This window comes from Diadema antillarum, unplaced genomic scaffold (genome assembly GCF_040938485.1).
Source record: "Diadema antillarum isolate AM-2024a unplaced genomic scaffold, OU_Dant_1.0 scf00000030, whole genome shotgun sequence".
NCBI lineage: Eukaryota > Metazoa > Echinodermata > Echinoidea > Diadematoida > Diadematidae > Diadema > Diadema antillarum.
This window is the reverse complement of record NW_027270919.1, coordinates 2,150,566-2,176,787: the sequence shown is the minus strand read 5'-3', so window position 1 is coordinate 2,176,787 and position 26,222 is coordinate 2,150,566. Positions and strand designations below refer to the sequence as shown.

At 38.1% G+C, this 26,222-nt stretch overlaps 1 protein-coding gene across 1 annotated transcript; it reads right to left on the bottom strand.

Moving 5' to 3' along the window:
- Positions 1–130: 130 nt before the first annotated feature.
- LOC139740350 (2,3-dihydro-2,3-dihydroxybenzoate dehydrogenase-like) lies at positions 131–26,222 on the bottom strand. The gene is made up of 9 exons (XM_071650947.1): positions 26,183–26,222; positions 16,093–16,232; positions 12,984–13,049; positions 6,876–7,014; positions 5,676–5,716; positions 3,612–3,681; positions 2,083–2,119; positions 1,697–1,745; positions 131–283 (listed from the first exon to the last, which is right to left on the bottom strand). Exons 1-9 carry the CDS (start codon positions 26,220–26,222, stop codon positions 131–133), a joined length of 735 nt encoding a protein of 244 aa, XP_071507048.1.

Here is a 26,222-nt window from a genome sequence, read left to right as displayed (position 1 = left end):
GGAGTTGTCATAGATGGTGTTTGGCTTATTATTTTGTCGCAGCATGTGTAAGACATAATACGTTATTATAATTGAGGCCTGTTCAAAACTTGTAATTTCTTCCTTTGTTCGGTCTGACGTCATCAATGGGCTAAAAGGCGATGCCACTTGCGTGGTATCCACCGTCGACGCAGATGTTCTCGCCCGTTATGAAGAGGCTCTCGTCAGACGCGAGAAAAGCCACTGCCTGGGTGACGTCATCCAGCGTTGGCACTTTGTGGGGCAGAATGGGCGACCGCGGCTCCTGTATGTGGTTGCATGATATGGAAATAGCACAAAGTGAATGTAGGACCTACTGATGATACCGAAATACCACTTTCGCATTGCCTGTTGGTTTGTGATGTACGGGAAACCAGTAAATTTCGTACACGAGATATTCCGTGGAAGAGAATCCGCAAATTTAATGAATGGTAATGCACAACATACATAAACATACTCACCCGCCCATACACACACACACACACACACTCAATGGGCTTTCCCACGATACATGTACAGGCTTGGATGAGGGAAGTCACTAGGAATTCGATTCCGAGCAGGAATTGCGAGCCATTTTATGGAAGATAATGATGATCGAATGGCGGCGGAATGACTTAAGTTCCGGAAAGCGTGACAAGATTATAATCAGTTTCGACCAAGATGGATGAAATTGTCTCACTGTGGACGCTTTCTCGTAACTTTGTTCATCTAAATACCATCTAGTAATGTCCTCCGGTAAGAGACTCAAAACTAAGAATATTCTCGCTCATTTTCCTTACAACAGGACATACAGAAGGTGGTGAGGATATAATGTCTACATTTCTCATGGGCATGCTTAAGTGTGTAAAATTATCTGACAGGCCAAATATATATAATCTTCGAGTAGAAAATAACATAATCTTTAACGGGTCCTCAACGAGGTACGGTAAGGTTTATCTCAACTGGTGTCTTGATAAAACATTTCAAGTAACATAAACAATGGAAGTAAAATAGGAATTATAACAAAGCAAATTACGGTTGTGTGAGCTCTCGAATCCCCACTGATTTGGAGCAGGTTCATAATTCCATCTCAGTATTCAAAGTAATATATATATATATATATATATATATATATATATATATATATACATATATATATATAAGCTATTAAATAAATAGATACTAAAGAAACTATTTCATAACGCGTTCTTGGTGCTGCAGAGTTCTTTAAACTTGTTTATGATGTCTTGCACCGCTTGAACAAATTAGCTGAGAACGTGGCATATTAACAACCTCCCTTGTTACTGTCTTAGAGACGAACATGAAACCTGAGGCAACAATTCGCATTGTTTGAATCGTGTGATCACATATTATTCTAAACGTTCCAATTACTTTACTCTGAGATCGTCCAGATCTAGTTAAAGTCAAAATTATGATGATGGTGATAACGATGATGATGTCACAATCCCCGGTACAGCTTTCTCCCAGGCCTCACCCCCTCTCTATACATAATTCATCATGCCTTTAGATACATGAATTTAAACATATAAAACTAATATATATATATATATATATATGTACATATATATATATATATGTGTGTGTGTGTGTGTGTGTGTATGTATGTATGTGTGTGTTTAAATTTTGCACAGGACAGGTGACATACAGCAAAATTAATGTGATATGATATTTTGCTTACCTTTAATGGAGGTATTCCCATCACGTCTGTGAAGACACCTGCTGACGGACTGCAGTGAATAAGGAAGGACGTGAATGAAATAGAAAGCTGTGATTATTATTGTTCTTGTTTTTACTATTTTATTGTAATTATTGTCCTCGCTGTCTTTATCATCACGATTTTAATTAATCGTGCCCCTTTCTCACCTTTAAGAGCCATTCTCATTACACTTACAAACACTTCGTGTATGGTACGTCCTTGATCCGTCCGTGAACATGGTTTTGAAAGATTCTTACATTTTTGAATTATAGCTGCAGTGTATAATATTATTATAATCATGCATTATTATGATCTAAAAACAAAGCAATGCTTCAATAGATGTCTGTCGTGTATAAGGGCCTACTCACCTCACTGCGTTCACGCGGATCTTTCTCGACGCCAGATCTGTGTCAAAAATATTTCAAACAGGAGGGCAACATATGAAAGCATCGTCATGTTCTTGGTAAATTCATCAATCTATTAGTAGAGAATGCGGAAATGAATAGGATTTTTTCACAAACGCCATGCACCTATAATAAGATAGTGGTATTGACTCACTTTTGATATCCCACGTCATCTAATTCCACCTTGACCTCTGCTGATGAAAAATTTTACAAATCACAAATTCTGGAACTGTTTATTCACAACAGATTATTTCTTGTGTTACGTAATACATGTAGTTTGATATTTCCCTGCTCCCATTAACTAAGCCCTCATATTAACATTCTTGCTTTTTCAGATGTCATCAACAGTACAATCAGCTGACAAAAAAAAATCCAATTTCTGGTGTCATACACGTTACATTGACTAATGCAAAAAACGGGATCATTTGTATTTATAACTTTTAATATTCCTTCATATGCCAGTGGGGGATGGGGGGGGGGGAGCGCACCGGGCGCCCCCTTTATTTTTTGTTAAAACAAAAGAAATAAAAAGAAAAAATGGGGGAGGGGTGCGTGCGCCCCCCTTTAATTTTGTAAAGGCGCCACCTCCTTACGGAATTCCAGGATCGCCCATGTAGGCTATATAAGTGAAGCTTTATTGGGAAGGTTTTACCTTTCTCTATCTAACAAAGGATTTCGTTTAAAATTACGATTAACCCGTTTTGGAATTAGAGTCTACAATGAGACAGATTTGCGCTTGAACGTGAACTGGCTCTTCCGACCTGCTTCATTTTTTCATGCCCTAAAATGTGATGAGCCCTTGTTACAGAAGATTATTCTTGGAGATAGGTGGCGCTCTGTTTACTTTGGCGGTGACCAGATTCTCAGTTTCTCCTCATCACTAACGGACGACGTGCGTTTTTCCACGGACTATCCCCATCAGATCTATGATATTAATCAACCCATTTCCTACGAGTTCGACAAACCGGAAATATCATACTCAAGTACAGAGAACACCTTACGTCATATCCACGTCACGATACGTCATGAAACTATCCTTTATCTATTAGAAACCGCAGAGATTTGACAGTGTCGTATACCCTATCACCTCTTAGGGCCTTTCGCAGCATGGTTGCGACATGTATGCACTCAGTCTCTGGAATTTGTGGTGTCGTTTTTTTTTTTTAATCCTTCTTCTTCTTCTTGCACTGTCGGTATATAAGAAGTGCTCAAAAACGACGACGACAACAACTACAACAACAACTATGGTTGGCAAAAATAGCAGGAGCTGAAGCAACAGTAACGACAACAGCGTGAAGGAATTTTCGACATTAAGTATAATATGGAATCATATTATGCATAGTTTTATAACATATGATATATAATATATAACTATATAATGTATTTGATATACTATATACTATATAATATAGATAACATATAATACATAATATATAACACATGATACATGATATAGAAGATACAATAATTATGATATATAATAATTCACATACCTAACGCAGACGTCTCTGTGAAATAGTTGACGGCAGCTTGTGACATTCCGAACGCCAGAAGACTTGGTGACTGGTAAAGAGATGAGAACAGTCGATTCATTCATGTTACATAGAATTAAACAGAAGACGCAACGATTCATCGAATAATGGACAGTCAAGCAAATTGTGAGACAAAGAAACAATGGATCGGTAAACGAGGATTAACAGAGGATATGAAGAAGGAGAGATATGAGAATATGATGTTGACATACCAGTTTGAGATATATACGCACACTTCCCTCCAGAGATATTCATAACCCTTGTCGATTGAAGGTAAGAACGAAAACAAACAAAAAGCACAAACAATCCCCATCCTTAGGCCTACCCTAGTAACGACGACTCTCACAATATTGAGAACGGTACGCAGTCAATATTATTTTGATTTGGTGTTAAAAATGGGAAGCCCCTTCCTTTTTGTCAGTATCTACATGTATTTCTCTTTATTCAGATATACACTGCTTGAGACCATTCTGTTTGCTTTATGATAAAAAAAAAATAGATCTCCACCTCTAGTAAATTGAAATTTCTGTCATTTCTACATACCAGTGAAATGTGGTGAAAATTAAACTTTTTTTTTGTATCTCAGAAAGATGCAAATTAACATCTCGAGACATTATCATTAGCTGGAATAATTTCTGTTGATGATATGTAAAGGCGATCGTTGGTAAAAATGATAAGCAAGATCGAAGGAAAAACAAAACAACTTTCAGATGAATTTCTCATACATTAACTGTGTGTATATATCATATATCATATGAATATATATATGAAATTGAGAGAGAAAAAAATGAATGAAAATAAGCAAAGAAAATGGGATTCCATGAGGATTCGAACTCGAGACCCCCAGATTGCTAGTCAGCTGCGCTCTTACTTGCTTACCGTCTGAGCTTGAGGAAAAACCCTAATCCTGTATTCATTTTCATTTCATCCTCATTTTCATTCAAAATATATATTCTGTTCCAATTATATTTTTGAATTATATATATATATGTATTTTTTATTATCATTATCATTATTATTATTTAGATATATAAACATATACAGTATGTTAAAAACGAAAATTACAATCGGATTTTCGCATTGATAACTCCCAATATGATTAAACTGTCTCAATGCTATACTTCAGGGTCTTACAAATACAACATCTTAGCTCTATTTGGTAGAAAACCCTACTTAGTTTTGTTAAGTGGTCACAGAGAAATGTGGATTATTGTAAAGCATGTTATGAGTCTGATTCTGCCAAGTTTAGCACTTGGATGCTCTTGGAACTGTATAAATGGGCAGAACTTGGCGGGAAGGGATTCCTGACATGCTCTACAAAACTCCTCATTTCTCTTTGACCACTGAAGCAAATCGAATAGGGTTTTCTGTGAGATGTGGGCAATGAGTTATGGTTTCACACCCTGAAATTGTATTTGGATTGATTTACTATCTTTAAAGTTATAATTGCGGAGGGTCCCGTTGTATTTTATTTTATTTATTTTTTTTTTTTTTGGGGGGGACATATGGTGTATACTAATCATATATATACATTTATAATGTCTGTTTGTTAATTGTTTGTTTGCTTGTTTTTTTGCTCGAAGCTTTTGGAGGCGTATTAAGGCTAACCCTAATATAGTTCTATGACTGACAGACAATTATTTCACGAATCTTTGCCCATAGGGCTTTGTCAATCTGACTTAAATTCGTTAAATTCGTTAAATGTCAGTCCCTCTCGCAGTTTAAATCACGCTTGCCTCTTCGTCCGCTTTAACATTCACCGCGCAGAAAAGTTTGTGTGTATATCATAGTTATAGTTATAATAATGATAATAATAAATAGTTATTATCATGTAAATTACATATATCTATATATAATTATATTATTATAATGAACCATAAAATGATTTATTCCCACTCCAAGACAACAAAAAGGCAAGAGAGTCTTATTTTGCGTTTCTGTGGTCTTTAATTAAGTAAGAGATTTGTGTTTCACAGCTGGTTGCCCTCAAATACAGATTTGTTTTGTTTTTTCTCTCTATCTTACCGTTCTCTTGGCGCTAGCACAGGATACGTTTATCACACAACCTAGAGGAGTTCAAATGAAAACGAAACAGTAACGATGATAAGTAAATCCTCGATTGCTGCTTTACATAAGCTCGGGGGGTCAAACAATATTCATTCGGCAATTCCAAGATTTGTTTTAAGAGAAATTCATTGTTCTTTCAGTGGGGTATCAATATTTCTTTTTGCAGTACATGCTTGTTTTGTACGAATGGCAGGGGAAATGTATTTTTAATTTTGTTCTATTTTCACTGTCTTGCGAAGGCTGATCTTGCTATTTCATCGAGTGTTCCGTTGAATAAAATCATATACAATTTATTTTAAACTGTTGTTTCGGTCCCATGTTTAGGCGCAGATTTCAAAGTGGCTATAGTTGGAGTATTGCCCGCGTGTAACCCCTGATTACGGCAGGTATTACTGGGTTAAAGTAAGGAAGGTGGTCTTTTTTCAAAGTCAGTAGATCACAAAGTTGATGTCATATTCTCATATTTTCCTGTCTTTAAATGGGATATAAGATCAATGGTTTTGGAAGTCTTACTGTCCTATGACATAAACATGTAATTCAGTTTATAACATGTGAGTGAGTCAAATAGTATTCCTATAACATGATTCATGCTTTGATTAGTATCATAGCATGTCTGGTGAGTAACATAATACTATAACATTTCCTAACAAACTCTCCTGAAATAAGCTCACTTCTTTGCTCTTGTTGGCTGTAACGTAATCATCAATCCGGCGAGATTAGAATGAGATACATTATTGTAGTCATTTCATTCATGCTTAATGAGTGATGTCTCTGAATTATGTTGTGAATTTGAAGTAAAGGAGTTACTAACATTGGTAGAAGTAGTTTATCGAGTCGACTTTAGTAATAACGTCACATGTAATTATCATAGTAAAATACGATCGTACTAATTATACAAAGTGATGTTGAGTAAAAGAACACAGAGTGTGACTGCTACATTTCAAATCATATCAGTAGTACGGTGGGTGCTTCGCTTTATGTGATTGATATCTTATACTCAACAGTAAAACGCCAATAAACACACACACACACACACACACACACACACACACACACTCACGCACACACATCACGCAACAGAGTTGAAACAGAAAAAAAAACAACAACATAAAAAAGCGTGTACACGAAACACCTGCAAAGATCTGAAACTACTTGTACCTTTCGTTTTCTCCAAGTATTTCGCGACAGCCTTGGTAGCAATCACAATGGGGATAACATTGGAATTCATGGCGCCATGAACCATAGAGGGCGTTGTATCAGCTAACTGCCCTGGCTCCATACTAACCATGGCGTTGACCTAAGAAAAAGAACATCGATGACAATAATTACATCACAATGGTGATAATAGAATCTTGTAATCACGATTACCCCGTTATTTGTTTATTCGTTTTCACTTAGTATCTCCCTGCATTACAAGACACATAAGCACACACCCAGAAACATATACATACATTCTTATTCTCAATATAATGATATGTTTGTTTTTTCACATGACTTGTTATCGCCGATCTATTTGACTGATTTGTTTTCTTTGAAATAGAATTTCCATTGCTTTCATTCAACGTTTTTCATTTTCCCTCTCCCTATCTACGTTTCCCATCGATGTTTCACGAACATAAGTACATATACCTTCCACAGTCAGTCCTAAGATAATCGAAACCCAGCAACAATTATATAGACATGGTGGAAGGTAGAACTGATAGCAGACAGTTGGAAGTCTTCATACAGTCATATACCATCGCCTCAAAATGTCATGAGCATTTTCATAAATGATATTATTTACTGAAGGTGATAATTTATATGAATTTAGTCAAATAAAGACTTTACCGCAGGAATGCCTTTATCTTCATGATACCTACTAGGTTGTGGGAGTATCCACTAGAATGATGAATTTCGTTTTAAGCCAAAATACGAAAGAGTTGAGAGAATATAAAAATGAAGATAACTTCGTTTCGTTCCAAACCGGTTTAGGCTTCAGCAATTTGAGAGATAACTTAGAAACTGGCTGTTCCTTAATTCCATAGATCTCTAGCAACTTACATGCCTTGAGGCACAGCATGTTTCTTGATTAGGCAATATTTATCTGTGTGCTAAAATCGAATTAAATTGCAATGCAATTCAGAGTTAATTTCATCCAACACCCAACAGTACAAACAAGAATAGGTCTACAGCACTGAGAAACGTGATTGAATACGATCAGCACAATTTAACAATAATAAAAATCAAATCTTAACACAATGTTATGTTATTATGTTTTCTGATAAGATTTAAAAGATTAAAGAGAGAGAGAGAGAGAGGGAGAAATTGAACAACAACAACAACAACAACAACAACAAAAACAAACAAAAAGAATATAGAGAGGGATAAAGAGATATATTGACCGGTATATGAATACGGCTTAATCTGGGGATCAGAATGTGAAAGGCACTGCTTGTATCATAATTATCTGATACGAACATATTCTAATATTCATTTCTCGAAGAGTGACGCACATTGACATTCTGTGAAACAGCAAAGCTCTCCCAAGCAGACAGGACAAGGCTATAATCAAATTAGTCTATAGGAGCTCTAATCACTGCTCATTGCTACGACGCTGTCTAGATATGTATTATGGGGTTGGCTGCAAACGGACATCAAATCGAACAAATCTTGAATGATTTGATGAGACAGAGTTCAATCTGTCAAGACAAATGAAATTGATAGATACAGATGTTTATTATTATGGACCATTACGACGCGTTGCCGCTGGGAATCACCTTGTTCATTGTGCTCTGCTTTTTTGGCAATATCCTTGTTCATTGTGCTATACTTTTTCTCCTGTCACGTTCACTCTGTCTGTCTGTCTGTCTGTCTGTCTGTCTGTCTGTCTGTTTGTCTGACTTACTACTTGTCTGTCTGTCTGCCTGTCTGCCTGTCTCTTTTTCTGCCCCTCTTGGTTTATGATATCCCCACCCCATTTTGTTCTTTTTCGGTTTTTCCTCTCCTCCCATCAACCTCCACCATCCCCCTTCAACCTCCACCATCCCGATTCAACCTCCACTATCCCCATTCAACCTTCACCATCCCCCTTCAACCTCCACCATCCCCCTTCAACCTCCACCATCCCGATTCAACCTCCACCATCCCCCTTCAACCTCCACCATCCCCCTTCAACCTCCACCATCCCGATTCAACCTCCACCATCCTCCTTCAACCTCCACCATCCCCATTCAACCTCACCATCCCCCTTCAACCTCCACCATCCCCCTTCAACCTCCACCATCCCCATTCAACCTCCACCATCCCCCTTCAACCTCCACCATCCCCCTTCAACCTCCACCTTCCCCATTCAACCTCCACCATCCCCCTCCAACCTCCACCATCCCCCTTCAGTAGGATTCATGTAAACTCGCAAAAAACTACCTTTCTCATGGAGAGCTTTAATCCTCACCACGCTGCTGTATACATTTCGTAATTAAATCAAATTTGTTTATACCCGCATAATCCCTCGCAATGGTCGTTCTTGTTACCAATCGAACGGGAGTTAAGGAAGCACTAAGTTCCTCCTGTCTACATTGCGTTTATTTATTTCATTCACTTATTGCAAATCCTTGTAAAGAGTGGCCTGATCCGCATAAAAGATATTTATACAAAAAGCACAAGATAGACAAATATCAAACATTCTAAATATAACAAAATGATACAATCATGCAAGTCTAATTTTGCTTGTATAAATTGATGGCCTTCCTCAGGGCTATGTTATTGGCTAAAACCTATCAAACATTAAAAAAAATCAATTTGCTTAAAAAGAATACTCTTGAAAATTTGAAAACAAGGCATCAATTGAATGGACCTCTATACAAGTATTCGACTTACTGGGCGTCAGTCATCATAGGCACATAGGCAATTCTTATTCTTATTCTTATAATTATTCAGGTAATTCATCACGTAATAGTTTGTCATAGAATGAAGTGAATATACAAATACCTTGAAATACAACAAATCCAATTAAGTGGGCGTACAAACATCTAGAAAAAATGAAATAGCTCGATATCTCGTCATGGCGACTGCCACGCATCACTATGACACGAGAGATGAGAAATCTCACATAATCGCGAGACAATTACCGCAATAATAATAATAGTAATAACAATAACAATATATTTGCAAATCGCATAATAAGCACATGCTTCTCTATGCAATTAAAATGCAAAATGTAAACAAACAAACAAACGACTAGCAAGTATAACAATCAACAAAATACATACAAAAATTAACAAAAAGGGGTAATGAATGTTTATCTTGAGCAAGGAAGACGAAAAAGGTGGGTTTTAAGAATGGATTTGAAATGGCTGAAGATCTAATCCGCTTCGTTTACAGTTTCGCTGATCAGACCGACCTGAAGCGAAGAATCAGGCACATGTTACAATGATTCGTTAACCTACGATGATTTCAAGCTCTCGGCGTTTGCCCTTGTCGCAGGTGTGCAATTAAAGAAGACTCCCTGCCTGCCTGCCCATCAGAATGCAAGGGGGGGGGGGGAACAATGTCGTTCTTCCTCGCTAGAGTAGATAAAAGACCCATTATCTTATTCGGTCACGTATGAACTATCTACAACTTGCAGACTCATCCAGATCCAGCCCCCTCCCCCTCCTCCCCAGAAAAAGGGGGAAAATGTGCTTGCGGTGAATGGTGAAGCCTCATGGTGTGTTCCTGAATTACATTGAGAGTCACGTCTTCACGTCAGACGCTGCAGTGATCAGAATGATTAACAGAGAAATCTGAGGTTCATTCATGGTCTAGCAGTCTTGGCGGGGAATACTAAAATCAGGTCTTACTCAATTATTAGTAACGTTGACCGAGACGGTTACGTAGCAATATAAGTAACAACATTGATAACGTTTATTACAAAAACGATGGTGATAATGCTGATAAGGATGATTGAAATCATGATAATCATAGTGAAAGTTTCATCGATATTAAGAAAAACCATAAACGTTAGTATTACTATTGTTATATTTTGTATTGTTGTTATCACCAGTATTAGCAGCAACAGTAGTAGAATGTAGTATAGTAGTAGTAGGCACTAGTTGTAGTAATAAAAATAGTGGTAGCACTAGAAGTAGACGTAGTATAGCAGCAGCAGCACTAGATTTAACATAATGATTAAAATCATTAATATCGTGACATCATCTTATTAAGCCTAGGTACCATCTGTCTCTGTTATCATCATAATCACAGCACTACCTGACACCCTTTTGTAACACACGGGTCAGGTGGAGACAAACGGCCGCCCTTTTTATGGATCTTTAATCCAGAACAGGATTCGAACTCAGGAAATCCAAAGCTAGTCATGCTAGGGGACCACTTGATAACTGTGCTGCAATCAAAGACAAGAATAACGCTTGGACGCCATAAATGGCAGAACATGTTGAAAGAATGTTATATTGTATACAGGTGTTCAAGGAATTGCTGTTGTGCATTATGATCTGTTTTGTATGTGGAGTTGCGGAATGAATGAATGCTTACAAGGGAGCAACTTCGGGGCCAACGGCATGAACTCCCCTCCCCTACTTTATTCCTTCATTCACGTACAAGCACTCATTCATTCATTCATTCATTCATTCATTCATTCATTCATTCATTCATTCATTCATTAATACATAAAATTATTCATCCATTTTTTATTATTATTCAAGGACATCTGCGCCTTTTCCTGTATTGGTCATATTGATGATCTAGCATGTCTAGTAGCCTAAATCTATCTATTCATCTGAGCCAATGTCTCAGAAAGCAAGGAAGAGTTCATTAAGAGAATACAGTCAAAGTAGTTAAACAGTGACCAATATAAGCACAATCGGCAAGGCGTCGTAGGAAGCCTCCTCAATCATACACATTTTTTTTCGAACTGACAGCTGTCGAAACCTTCAGTTCGGCTGATGATATTCCCCTTTAAATATGTACATTCTTTCTGCGATGAAGCTAAAATTTTTTCTAAATGATGATCTACCTGAATGATCACTGAATTATGCTCCTTGTCCTTTCTAATATGAAAATATAAGACAGAATTTTCTTATAATTCAAATACCATACATAGCTACAAATTTAACATTAAAATGAATCACGATAACTTAACGAAATTGAATTTTTCACCTGTTGCTATGAAATGCAGGCGTGCATGATTCTTAAAGGACAATGTCGATTTCTGCCTAAATCTAAAAGGCTTTCGTACAAAGCTTAGGACCTGTATCGGTGTGGGTCGCTCGGCTAGAGGTTTGCGGTGCTGCATCAAAACTCTTCCAGACCAAACTGGTAGGCAAAAGGTTTTCTTAACTGGTGGTGACAAGGTCGGAAATCGGTCACCGACTGGTTGCCAACTTGTAGAGGACTGGTCTTCAGTGATTTTTAACCTTTGGCATGAAGATTTTCGGTTGGCAACCAGTTGCCGACCACTTGTGAAGTGGTCGCCGACCAGATCAACCATAAACTCTTTCTGCGTCCACGTGCCGCGTCGTTTGGGGCAAGGGTCGGGACAGATCACAGCCGAATGACAGTGACTGGAACCATTTTGATATCACCAACCAATCTTGTGCTTCTGAGACTGAGGGAGAGATAACAATCTTTGAATTATTGCCGAACGTCAAGCAAACATCGGCAACTAATTGGCTGCCAGTTTCCTGTGGTCTTCAAAGTCGCCGACCAGTCGCCGATGAGTTTGCAAACCTTTCTGCGAGCAGTTGCCTACCCATCATCAGGTTTTCCGTTGTTAGCAAAACGTTAGCAAGGCGATCGCCAACCGGTCACCAAATGATTTGCAAACAGTCTGCAACCGGTAGGTAACTGGTCTACACAACCAGCCGCCAATCAAAAATGTCTGGGTTTGGTCGGCGATTTGTTGTCAGTGGTTGCCAGTAATCACGGTCAGTCTTCGCAGCTACTTCTCATCAGGTCCTTAACATCATTTACTTTGTTTTAAGTTACCTTGTTAAGGGAGACGATACTAACAACAGCACTACCCCCTCCCCTCATTGATTAACATGGCAGCCCCATTTTCAACATTAACTCTTGAAAAGGGCGCTGCCATTAGTAGCACTTCACCTCTCTAAAGAACTCATTTTACACACCTTGGTAAAAGGAGATTGTGAATTGACAGTCTTGTATGGTAATGTAAGCTCCAGGCAGAATTCGAATTCGGGACATTCTGTTTGAGATCCCAGAACCCCAACCACTACGCCACAGTACTGAGCGGCAGACAAGTAAGGAAGAAAACTGAGCAATGTCACGTACCAGTATATCAATCGATCCCAGAGACGCCTCCACTCCAGCCAGCAGCTTTTCCATTTGTTCCTCTCTCTGCACGTCGGAGACGAAAGTCAATATCTGTAGAATAAACACACACTCGGTTATAACTGCATTTTTCTACGCAGCTGCATTCAAGTGAATGCACACCACTCCTTCACGGAGTGGAGATTGTGCCTGCTTTAACTGATTTGCCTGCACTTCAAGAATTATCAGAAGTTGCTTCATTTTGAACGGGTGTGTTGTGATAAAAATACAGAAAGCGAAGTGTTATCACGAACCTACTTTGCTTCCATGGACATATTCCTGTGATGTAGCGATGCCTGACGATGAAATGTGCCTGTTGTTTTAGATTTTCACAATATTACAATTTTGATTAATATATTCAGGATTATCTATAGTAGCATCAATATTGGTGGCAATTAATAGAGGTTATGGTAATAGTAATAGTAATAGTAATAGTAATAGTAATAGTAATAGTAGTAGTAGTAGTAGTAGTAGTACAAGTTGTAGTAGAAGTAGTAGCAATAGTAGTAGATGTAGTAGTAATAGTAGTAGTCGTAGTAGTAGTTATAGTGCTAGTAGTATAAATAGTAGTAGTAGTGCAGGTAGAAGTAGTAGTATCAGTAGTAGAAGTAGTAGTAGAAGTAGTAGTAGTAGAGGTAGCAATAGTAGTAGTAGTAGTAGTAGTAGTAGTAGAAGTAGAAGTAGTAATCATGGTAGTAGTAGTACTACTACTACTTCTACTACTACTACTACTACTACTACTACTACTAGTAGTAGAGTAGAAGAAGTAAGAAGTTATGATAATAGCAATAGAAGCAGAAGTAGAAGTAGCAGTAATAGTAGTAGTAATATTAATAGTATATAGTGGTAGTAGTAGAAGCTGTTGGTGTTATTGCGGTACTATCATAATGATGAATTGAAGTTAAAGGGGTGTAGTTGGCAAACTTTCAACCGAGAAAGGGTGATGTTTATGTAACAGCGGTGACTCGTGCAGAGCCAAGGCAGACCACGTAACCTGGACCTGCGTATACCTCTGGAAACCAGCCCCTATTAAACAAAGATAAGGCAATTCAATGATATTCCCCGACATGAGATTCAAAGCGTAACTATTCTCGGAGTTAACATGAATTAGGGTTATTTGCAGGTCTAAAGAGGATATGCTCTTTGTGCTGTATCATCGCGCTCCAAGAGGGCCCCTGGTATTACACTATACTTCAGCTATATTGTATCCTCTTTAACACGTCGTTTTATAACTAAGACCACAGGAATAAAGTTATTTTATTTTGGGGAAAATACACTTGTAGAGGTTTTCTTCTTGTTGCTGACTCTCAGTGTTTATATTAATGCGTATGCTCGGAGTTATTCTTGGTGTCTACGCGGGCCCCACATGGCAGAAGAGAATAATAAAATAATGCGTCTATAAATCACAAAAAGCTGAGACAGATTATCAGAGAAGGCGAGTGAACGAATCCACGAAATGAAGCGTAGGCTCAGGAATTCATAAATGATATGTAGGACAGGAAGCAGTAAACGTGATCAGTGTACTATCTTGTGGGGGCGCCCTTAACAATGTGCATTAACGATATTCAACTCCAAATGATTTCCACGATGCACTTTCAGGAACTATATCGACATCGAATTCCCAGTTATTTGAAGGAGAAAGGAGGTAAAAAAAATGCTCAAATCAACTAGGATAAACGAATGCACACCACGAGCTCGACATATACGAGTCATACAGCCCACGAATTATCAAACTCACGAGTCATACAGCTCAAGGGCTATAGACACTGAGTGAACAATGTCTATGAGGGCGTCATCAAGTAAGGCAGACCCACGAACTGTACAGTTCACGAACTAGATACCAGGCAAATAAGGCCCATGAGCTCGACACTGTTAAAACGGCCCATGAGCTCGACATTACATCATGGGATTGAAATTTACGTAGTATCGAGCTCGTGGGCCTTGTCTCGTGTTTAGCTGGTGGGCCTGTTTTACTTGGTGTCTAGCTCATGCGCCTGTTTTGCATGGTGTCCGGCTCGTGGGCTGTATGACTCGTGGGTATATGACTCATGTGGACCTTTTTTTTTTCAGTGTCTAGCACGTCGGCAGTATGACTCGTGGGTGTCTAGATCGTGGGATGGCCCCAAATTAACACCGTCATGTCATGCATCTTGATCAGCAAGCGAAGCAAGACAGTGTATCGATGATGCGTAGACTCAAGTTGTGATGCTTAACCGCGGAGCCACGAATCAACATCACTGATAATAATAGTTTTACCGATCACGCTCACTATGTTTGTCTGTTTGGTCCTTCATTCCCTCGTAAGCACAATGACGAGAACTGAATATTAAAAACACGGAATACTGTAGTCATTTGGATCGCTGAGGACTTCCTGAATGAATGGAAATTTCCCATCTAATTATGTCGCGAATGAGAGGAAGGTTACAAAAGAATATTGGTTACCATTTTTAATCTTTGATTCGAATCAGGAAATGAAATAACTGAAGCCTGAACTCGCGAAATTATGAAGTAATAAACATAGTGCATATTGTATATAGGTCCATGAGATAGTGAGAGTAATGCTGGTGATGGTGATGTCCTTACGGATGATAGTATGGAGGAGATAATGGTGATAATGATGATAATGACGAAGATGATGATGATGATAATGATGATGATGATGATGATGATGATGACGATAATGATGATGATGATGAAAATGATGATGATGATGATGAATGATACTGATAACAACGTGTAGGTAGATGAGAATGAGGAGGAGAAGTAGGGGAGGAAAAGGTGAATGATGAGGAAGATGAGCAGAGGTAAGGGTGGAGAAGGAGCATGGATAGTAGGAGGAGGAGGAAAAGGAGGAGGATGATAAAGAGGAGGGTGGGAAGCAGGGGGAGGAAGAGGAGGATGGGGAGAGGAGAAGGAGGAGGCAGAGGAGGAGGAAGACATGAAAGAAGAACGGAGGAGAGAAGAAGGGGAAGAGGGAGAGGAGGAAGAACGGGACAAGGAAGCGGATACGATGATGTATCAGAGATTTCCTAGCACCGCAACGTTTCTGCGAAAGGTTAACTTGAGTCACCTTCTGGATGGGAACCCCACGCTGTGTGCACTCGTCCTTTATGAGCCGTAGTCTCTCCTCGTCTGGTCCCAACAGAGCCAGGGAGCACCCTCGCTCCGCAAAGTCCTTCGCAACGGCTGCACCCACGCCCTTTCCCGCGCCTTGAATGACACGGCGGGAAATCAGATCGATAATGAATGCATGCACAACTTGTCGGAAACAAATGATTTAAGGATGTTTCCCCATCCCTCATTAATACACACGTACACGCACAAGCACATTGACATGCATGCACGCTTTGTTACAACTGCATGTATAATGCCTGACTTGTATGCTGTCAAAAACCACTACACTAGCTCTTAAGAGGAAATCTACACACTTATTACCTATGTGATTACCAATTGAAAAGCCAAATCACTGGTTACGTTAGTCCTCATTCTTCCGTTTACTTGTATATATATATATATATATATATATATATATATATATATATAGTGTGAAAAGAAGAGCCAGGTGGACGTAGCTAGGTCAACGTGTCTGTTTATTGCCGCCGAGCTTTCGGTCCCAAACGGACCTTCATCAGGGCTGTAACGATACAAATAACACGAGTGTGATATGAAATGTATTCAATAATATGCAATTGATTATGTATATGATTATTGGAATATGTTATATACAGCTGTAATTGATTACACAGTCATTACAGACTCACGCCAGTTAGATTTATATTAGTATACATATATGAATATATATTTATTAGTGTAGCCATACGAGTGAGTCATTTTTGTATCGTTACAGCCCTGATGAAGGTCCGTTTGGGACCGAAAGCTCGGCGGCAATAAACAGACACGTTGACCTAGCTACGTCCACCTGGCTCTTCTTTTCACACTGAATGCAAATAATGAAGGCCACACACTGGTACTGTAAATGGTCGATACCCCTTCTCACACTCTATATATATATATATATATGTAATATACAATATATATATATATATATATATATATATACATATATATATATATATATATATATATATATATATATATATACAGAGACAGAGAGAAGCAGGATATTTAATAGTCAATACGCTTGTGTGCTTCATTAGATTGGTACAATGCTGCAGGTTTCATACAAACAAATTGTAAATTCTCAATATATTGTTCTTGTTGACGTAACGGCATGTCTCTGCGTGAGAAGGGGAAGAGAGTATTATGGGCTTGTCAAGTCTGTGAGTACTATAAGTACGGTTCGTTGAGCACTTCAGTATCATGCTGTCATGTGAAATGCTACTCAGTGGCACTTGCACAATGTTTATAATCATTGCTTGATCATACCATATAACTTATTGTGTGAGATAGGCCTATTGTGGTGGACACATTTGTCATAAGCTTCAAGTGAAAATGGAATTGATTACTTGCATGCTAAAATCCGCACAGACGTACTGAGCTTAACAGACTATTAACAACTTGATGATAAAGGTGGTTGATGACATTACAAGTGATAATGATAGCCATAGTAAGAGTATTGTGAAACGCAACAATAACATCATGTTATGAAATAGTATAGTGAACAGCTTTTGGAAGTCACCTTACGGAGACAAGTTTGTGTCTCCTGAACGTATTCAACTATATGGAATATAAGAATATAATCAAATTGTTAAATGAATAGATAGAAAGGTGAATAAATAAAAAATGAATGAATGAATATGTAATATATATATATATATGTGTGTGTGTGTGTGTGTGTGTGCATTTCATGTATGTATGTGTGGATGTATGCGTGTGTGGGGGTGTACGTAACAATGATGCAATGACATAAACATCACAGTCTAGTTTTGATTATGTGAGCCATAGAAAGTACACATAAGATCTTCGTTTCAATGTCAATGTTTTGAAAAAAAAAGATACAAAAACTTTTGTTCAACAGTGTTTTGTTCTGAAGCAACCAAATCAGTAAAACTTTTAGTCCTCATTCTCTCTTCACAGGAAAACTCGGAGAAAGTAATCAAGTGGACTATGGTGTGTGAATAAGCATTGTAAGTGTGAATCCAATAATTTTTGCTTAAAGAACAGGGAGTTTAATGCCTCCATGACGTACCGGATAAAAAGTGTTCCGTTCTTTTTAGTGTTCATCGTTTGTTTTTTATGTGTGTGTGTGTGAATGGATCATGATGGATGGTACAGATCCTTTACCTACACAAGTAGTCTTTACATTTTCATCTTTTTTCTCTTATATGATGGAAGAGAGAGAGAGAGAGAGTGAGTCAGAGTAAAGATGCAGTCTTGGTTTCTCTGACAATTTGATGTCAGCCACTCTTTACCATCAGCCAAAATCATCACTTTGCTGTGGTCAGGCGATTGGTTACCGCCCATAAGTGGTAATTGTAGAGCGCCACTCACGTTCAATGGTTGACGGAAAATGCAACCAGAGAATGACAGAAATGCTCTACATTCAATATCAAGGTGACGAAAACCAGGCACTCTGCGTGAATTCTAAGAAGTGGAGGAAATTGACTAAATTGTCACTGGTCACAGTTTGATGTTGTTCGCTTCCGGAATACAAAAAGAAAAATGAAAATTAGAGAACGAAAATTACGCGCAGAGAGGGAAATAAAAAGGAAAACACGAGAAAAGATTGGGGGGGGGGGGTGGTCTGCTGTGATAGAGAGAGGAGGGAGGGAGAGATAGCAGACGTTTGTTTTGTCTTCATAAATTCAATGCTCACACCTCCAACATTTACGTTAATGAAAGGTGTAATCTCAACGAGCTCATTTGTACATTGACAAATTATTAATGAAGATAAAAAAGTGTATTGTGAGATAATTATAGTTCCCTGCCAAGATGGCAAACATAAATGGTACTACAATCACGAGAGCAATCTTGCCGATATATTGCATGATATTTTTTTAGTGGATTAATTGCTTCTTTAAGGTTTGACTTTGAGATGTGATTAATCATTCTAATAAATGCATTGGATTTCAAGGTATACATGTGTGAAATGTAGAGTCAAGTTTTTGGACGAAATCTCGTCTATTTAAATCACATAAGAACGAAACGGCAAGATGGGAAACCATATCATGAACCAAACTACCTGCCGTTCTCGGAGCCAGGTGCATGACCAATAAATCGTGGGATAATGCTAATCATGCTGATGATGTTACTTGTTTCACACGGCGCCTTTCCGCCACGATGCAGCGCTCAAAGCCGTATGAAAAGTACACCACCTCACCGCCCCCCTCCCCCTTAATGATACCGAACTCGCACTTACAATGCACTCTCTCGATTCCCTCAGGACCTTTCAATTCAGATTGCCATTTTATGGTACACACGATTCAAATATAACCAAATTTTAATACGCCAAGCTTGCAAAATGAGTATCCGGTCATTCTCTCAGCACAACGTATCGTTTTCAATAAAGTATCCAGCCCATAGGATGTAACCCTGCAAAAACACAGCGTCCCACACTGTTTACCGTGTGTTCAAAGGATGTACACATAAATAGTTGACTATAATCATGTGTGCACACTGAACACAGTGTTGGACACTACTTTTGACACTGTTAAGCCGCCCGAATTTAACTCTGTACTTCACACTGTGTTCTTCCCAGCAAAGGAAGCATTATAAAAAGCTCGAACCCAGAACCTTATTAAAAACCGCAGTACACAATCCACTAGACTACTACATCTCAACAACATGTGACTCGGACGACGAAATGGTGAGAAAATGGAAGCTGACGAAAGGTATTAAGATGGAAGTTCGTGTATTGAGACGAAAGTTCGCAGAGGTACATTTTAATCCCTGTCAGCTCCTCAAAGACAAGGAACTCTTCCTAAATAATGTCAGATGTAGAGAAAAATTCAATACAATGTAATTACTTTCCCCCATACACATGACCTCTTTTTAAAGATTCCAATATCGTACATTCCACTAATGATTTGCATTGCATTAATTTTTCTGAGGGTCCTGTGGCATAGTGGATAAGACTCCCGACTCCCAAACGGAGGACCCGAGTTCGATTCCCGCCCAGTGCTTACTTCCTTGGACAAGAGGTTTTTACCCAAAATGTCCCTCTCGACCCAGATGTATGAATGGGCACCTGGCAACGCTAGTTTAATAAGAATGACAGGGCCCTGTGGAGGAGCAGTGGCGGCACTGAAGAGGCTACGCGGATGAATTATAGACCTTACTATTATTATAATGCTAGACACACACGTATACACACACGTATAAACACAAACACGCCCACACACACAAGAATATAAAAAAAGATGCATATGTATAAGAGAGATGAAGAAGTTCACATACGATAGATTTTGACTAAAAATATAAGAAATATACGCATTATACGTGCAAGCACTTTCGCCTGAAGGCACACTATACATGTCGTTTTTATTTGATGAAAGTCCAGTGTACAGCCCTATAGACCGTGTACATAACCTGGAAAAGTTGTTAAGCACAAGTTATTTTCCTTTGTGTAATCGTGTTCTAGAAGGGTATAAGTGTAAATCTAGGATGTCCCCTTGACAACCTTGAATTTTTTTATTTGCCTAATTAGCATAACCATGTAAATGGCATTACGCAAGAAGCAGTGTTCCTAAATAAAAAAAGCAAAAAACAAACAGGAAGCCTGAAAACGCAATACGAATTTTCAAGGTTTTTTTTTTGTAATGGGGAATCCTTTTACAACACCAGTTTTCAGTTTCCAATGATACATTTAAATGCCTCAAATAGCATAATTACCATAATGAGCTAATTTGCATAATGTGGGCCTACGATAGTCCAGTAGGTGGTACCATATACATACCACATGGCCTGGTTGTTAAGTAAAAGTTACTGAGAACAACGGTTTTTTTTCTTATTGAATCGTGTGTTAAACGGGTAAATATCGAAGAAAAGTTAGCTTGGTCGCTGCCTTTGCAGTCTAGGGCATTTATTGGCCTTGTTAGCATAAAGTAATCATTCAGCAATTAGAACAATGACTTATACATGTTGTTAATTTCAACGCAGGAAGCATGAAAACAAAAAGTACGATTTTCAAGGGTTTTCTATAACGAGGAATCCATTTGTAGAATGGTACAAGTGTTTTGAATATCATAATTAGCGCCATGACCTAAATTGCACATGGCCGGCGCCACGTTTTCAAAAGTGTGTGTGTGTGTGTGGGGGGGGGGGGGGTCACTTCAGACTCCTGGTGCCACTTCCGGGTTTCATCAGCTAACAAGCAAAACAAACAAGGAAACAAACAAACAAACAAACAAACAAACAAACAAACAAACAAACAAAAAAGTCTCCAGCGAAAACAAAACAAAACAAAACAAAATACCCGGCCCTCCCGGTTCCGCCTGCCCTGTTGCACATGTATACAATAGCCTAATGGAAAATGCCTAATACCATGTATGTGACCTTGACAAGTTTTCAAGCACAAGTTCAATTTTTGTTATTGTTGTGGTTGTTTACTCGTGTTTTGAATGGAAAGTAAAATCGCTTAAGCCTTATAGCCACCATGGCAGACTAGGGAATTTATTTTTCATCAGCCTTATTAGCATGATTAGCTAATAGCATGTTGATGAGCTTGGATGAAGCTTGAAAACAAGGATAAACTTTTCACAGGTTTTCTACGACAAGGAATCCATTTATCATATCAGTCTGTTTGTAGAATGTAATTACAAGAGAATGGTTAGCACAATGAGTTGGTTACTATGATTATCAAGATTATGTTAAACATAGACGGCCGTGAGTTGGTTACTATGATTATCAAGATTATGTTAAACATAGACGGTACCGTCGGTACCACGCGCCATTCTTATGAATTTGAAAGAGTTTACTACAACTTTTCGTTCTTGTTATCAAACTTTTGAATCGTGATTCAGATGGGTAGAGTTGTTATCATTCAGGCAACCTGGAGCAAATTAGGCATAATTAATTATAAGCCTAATTAGCATAATCAGTTGATTGACATTCATAGAGTATATGGAATTCATTGCCATTGTTTGTCTAGAGATATAAAAAAAATAATGGTTTGGGGTCAAATGTAAGATGCAAACTACATAAAAAAAAAAAAAAAAACTGTTCTTCTCTTCATTTTTTTCTTTTTTCTTTTCCTCTTTTCTTTTTGCTTCGAACGAGCAGGGTCCGCTTGAACAACAATCTTTTTAATCATACAATAACGAAAAACTTGAGTTTGCTTTATAGAGAGATATTCCCTCCCACCCCTACAAATCCCCCTCCCTAAAAACTGGCGTTATAAATGGATTCCTGTTTATAGAAAACTGTTGTATCCTTGTTTTCAGGATTTCTTTTATTGAGCGTTAACAACATATTAGATATTAAGCTAATTAGATGATTATGCTCATTAGGCTACTAAATTGTAATTGCCTAAGGTTGCCAAGGTGGCAATCAATCCTGATTTTTACTTCAATACCCATCCCAAACACAAGTAAGCAATTAATTTAAAAATTGAACTTTAACAACCTTTCCAGGTCAAATGCATGGTATATAGTATCATCTGCTTGATTGTTGAACATATTTATGTTAGTTTATGATGCAAATTATCATTTTCTTGCGTTTTTGTTTATCACACTTGCATTATTTACAATTACAAACTGGTGTTGTAATCCTATATAAGGAAGCCCTTAGAAAGGTCATGAGATTTTTAACTGAGTCTTCAGGTTTCAGCATAATAATATCACATAATTATATATTATGCTAAGTATCTAGGTAAGCTAATTAGGCTGATGAATATAATTTCCCAAGGTCGAGAACAAAGCTGAGTCTGTCAAGAAAATGTGAGACTATTATTCCTTATTTTAAAGCTAACGTACAAACAATAGCGAAAAAACACTAAAAAGGCTGAGATAGATAAATAAATAAACATGCTAACAGATGCAGAGATAAATATGAAAGTTCAAAGAATCAAGGTAAAATTACAGATAGGCAAATTCAGCAGACGTCTCGTGCGGTGACAAAGTACATTACTGGCATTCAAACAGGCATGAGTTTCTTATCATTCGTTCCATATCATTCAAATCTGTTGTTTCTGTTTGACTGCTTGTATTCAAAACAACATCTAGGCGATCAAGATCTCAGCATCGCTGCACTGACGTGCGTTCATTCAAGACGAAAGATGCGAATCTCCCTAAAGGGTAAAATGTGAAAGAACAATGCAGATACACAAGAAGACGAATATTTCTGCGTGCTACTATGGTTACGCTATCATCCTATCATCGTCAACAAAGAGTATTTCTGATACTCTTTCTTGTCTCATCAATGTAAAGACAAACCTCTCGCCAAACGCAAACCAATTATATCATGTGGATACGATATATGTCTCTGATAATTCTACATAGTTTCTTGAGATGATCATTTAATTTGTCTGGATTGAAAAAGACCTAAAGTTGTTTCTTTTGCGAAGGCTAAACTGTAATGACCTGTTACATCTTTGATTTTTTTTTTGTAAGTTACAAATTTGATAATTAGTTCACATACAAATGACATTGCATTTATGTGTGTGTTTGTGTGTGTGTGTGTGTGTCTGTCTGCTTGTGTGTCTGTTGCTTTTCATTAAAATAAGTGGTTGCAAAAGTGTCTGTTTCAATTTTCTTTTCCTTATCTGCCAGCGTTTTATGCCTATTATCTGAAACCATCTATTTTAACATCTATAATAATTGTGTCGAAATGTCAATCTTCTTGTCTTGTTGTAAAACAAAAGTGCGCCTTGTCAATTTTAACGTGTATTCATCACAGCATCCTTTATTTCTATAGTTTCCATTTTATTTTACACAACTTGTTGAAGTATTCAAAGCATGGTACAAAATATGAAGTGAAAACACCTAACACATCACATTATATATGGCTATATTAAGACTACATAATCGACGTTTCAATATTTAGAATTGCAAGCGGCCTTATGCTGCTGGAAGCCATGTATTGTGTATTAAGGGAGAAATACTTGATACCTACGATGTCCAATTATCATTATTATTTTTTTTTTGGGGGGGGAATTTCACATTGCTTTGTATATGGAAAGTATAATTTGTATTATCACTCTGATCACATAACAATGTGTGTCGTTAAACTATGGAAACTCTGACACTACGTCTTTATTGTTCAGCGCAACCATATGCTAGTTAGAGCATCTGACCACATTTGCTCCTTCGTCAATGTAAACTCTAGTGAAACAACAGACCTCTGTGGTAACTTTCGTGGGTTACAGCTCGTTATTCCGAAGGTTCGTTATTCCGAATTTCATTTTCGGATTAACAAATCTTCGGAATAACGAACCTAATTCGGAATAACGCCACAAATGTTCGGATTAACGAACCCTTTTTCATTTTCGGATTAACGAACTTCTAGGTATAGGGAATTTGTGTGTTTCGGATTAACGAACCTTCGGAATAACGAACCTTCGAAATAGCGAACCTTCGGAATAACGAACAGCATCCACTTTCGTGACCCTTACTAGACAGGAAGCGTTTTATTGCTCATCCGTGCAGCATTTTCTCCAAGAATACCCGTCCTCGCCAAATAAACACTGAGCATTATCAATAAAGATAATTAAACTGCTTGTAATAATGAGAGTGCTAGTAAACATTAGTAACCATATATATAATCAGTATTTTCATCATGATTTGCATTATCTTCATCATACTTATTACGGATACCAGAGACTCAAACTCTCCCGTTCTCGACGGGAGATCTCCCGCTGAAAGCCCATTTTTGCAAAATCTACCGTTCTCCCGCTTGAGATTTGATTTCTCCCGCCCTGGCTCTATGTCTCCCGGTGGAAAGGATTTCTTACTTATTGCTATCGTATGTTGAAAAAATAAGCCTTAGATAGCACCAGAAAACATCTAGAACCCTAGGAACTTCGTGCTTCGAACACATCAACTTGGAGTCTCCCGTTTGCTAGAGGTTTCGGGCGGGAGAATCTCCAGATAAGATGGTGCTTTGGGTTGGAGTCTCTGGGATACGACACCGGTTGCAGCGGCTGTGTCCTGTAGACAATAGGCAAGGCATTTTATCCCCATTGTCTATCGTCCTTCGGAGTGGCTTAAAGTTTTCGGCTACCTGGTTTTAACACCTATTGTTTCTTAGAGTTCACGGTGAACAAATCGATTTGAAACCAAATTAGAAAACACCAACAACTATCATTACGACTAATATCATTATCATTCAAAGAATTTGCTTTCATAAAGCAATATACTAGACTCAGCATTCTGTGTGGATAAAAGCAGTGTTGGAGGACCTCCAAGAATAACAGCGTATAAACCACTGATGGGGCTACCCTGGGTAAAGAATACTGAATGAATAAATAAAAAAACAATATCAATAAACTGCTAACAGCCCAGGAGTCTGGCTAACCCTAAACACGTACGTAAATAATCAGGATAGTTACATGTAAGTTGGAAAGCGTGAATGTAGGAGTGACACTGATTATCATCAATAAAGTGCATTTCAAGTAGGCCTACGTGATCCGTACGCCCTATTGAGTCTGTAGTATAGGGCCTACATGCAGTCGTTGGTAGTATATTTGTTTGTATGTTGAGTGTGTGATACTTTCTGTCCTATTTATAGTGCGTATGTACGTTTATTTTCTGCTTCTTCTTTCTCTTGCTAACATTATTTTTACACCTTAAGGACTCAGAAGATACGAGCTTTATAGTTTTCAGTCCCCACAACAGAAAGTAGCCATCTTGAATATTATCAAACGAGTATCCACTGGACCCCATGCATTATCACCCGTCACTTTTTTGCTGCTTTACTGATAAGTATTTCCCACCCCTTAATCAACGTTAATTGCTGGCTAATGTTACATAATGATTTTCCCAAGTCCTTTCTAGTGTCTGAAACTGTTGATTTACTTGTTATTAACGTATCACAACGCATGCTTCAAGTTTTAGTGCTCATTTCATGGACTTTATATTTATTTGAAACTAACAAGGAAATGCATTCGTTCTTCAAGTTTCCACGTTTTTCACAATCCATCATGTCGCATGCATGTCATCAGAGAAGCATTGTACCTTTATACACAATTCTTGGGTTTAATAGAAATGTCGGATAACGAATTCGAAGTCAACGTCTTGCTCGTGATAAGTAAGTAAGTCATGTACCTGTTACGACGGCAACTTTACCCTGCAGGCTAACATTCAT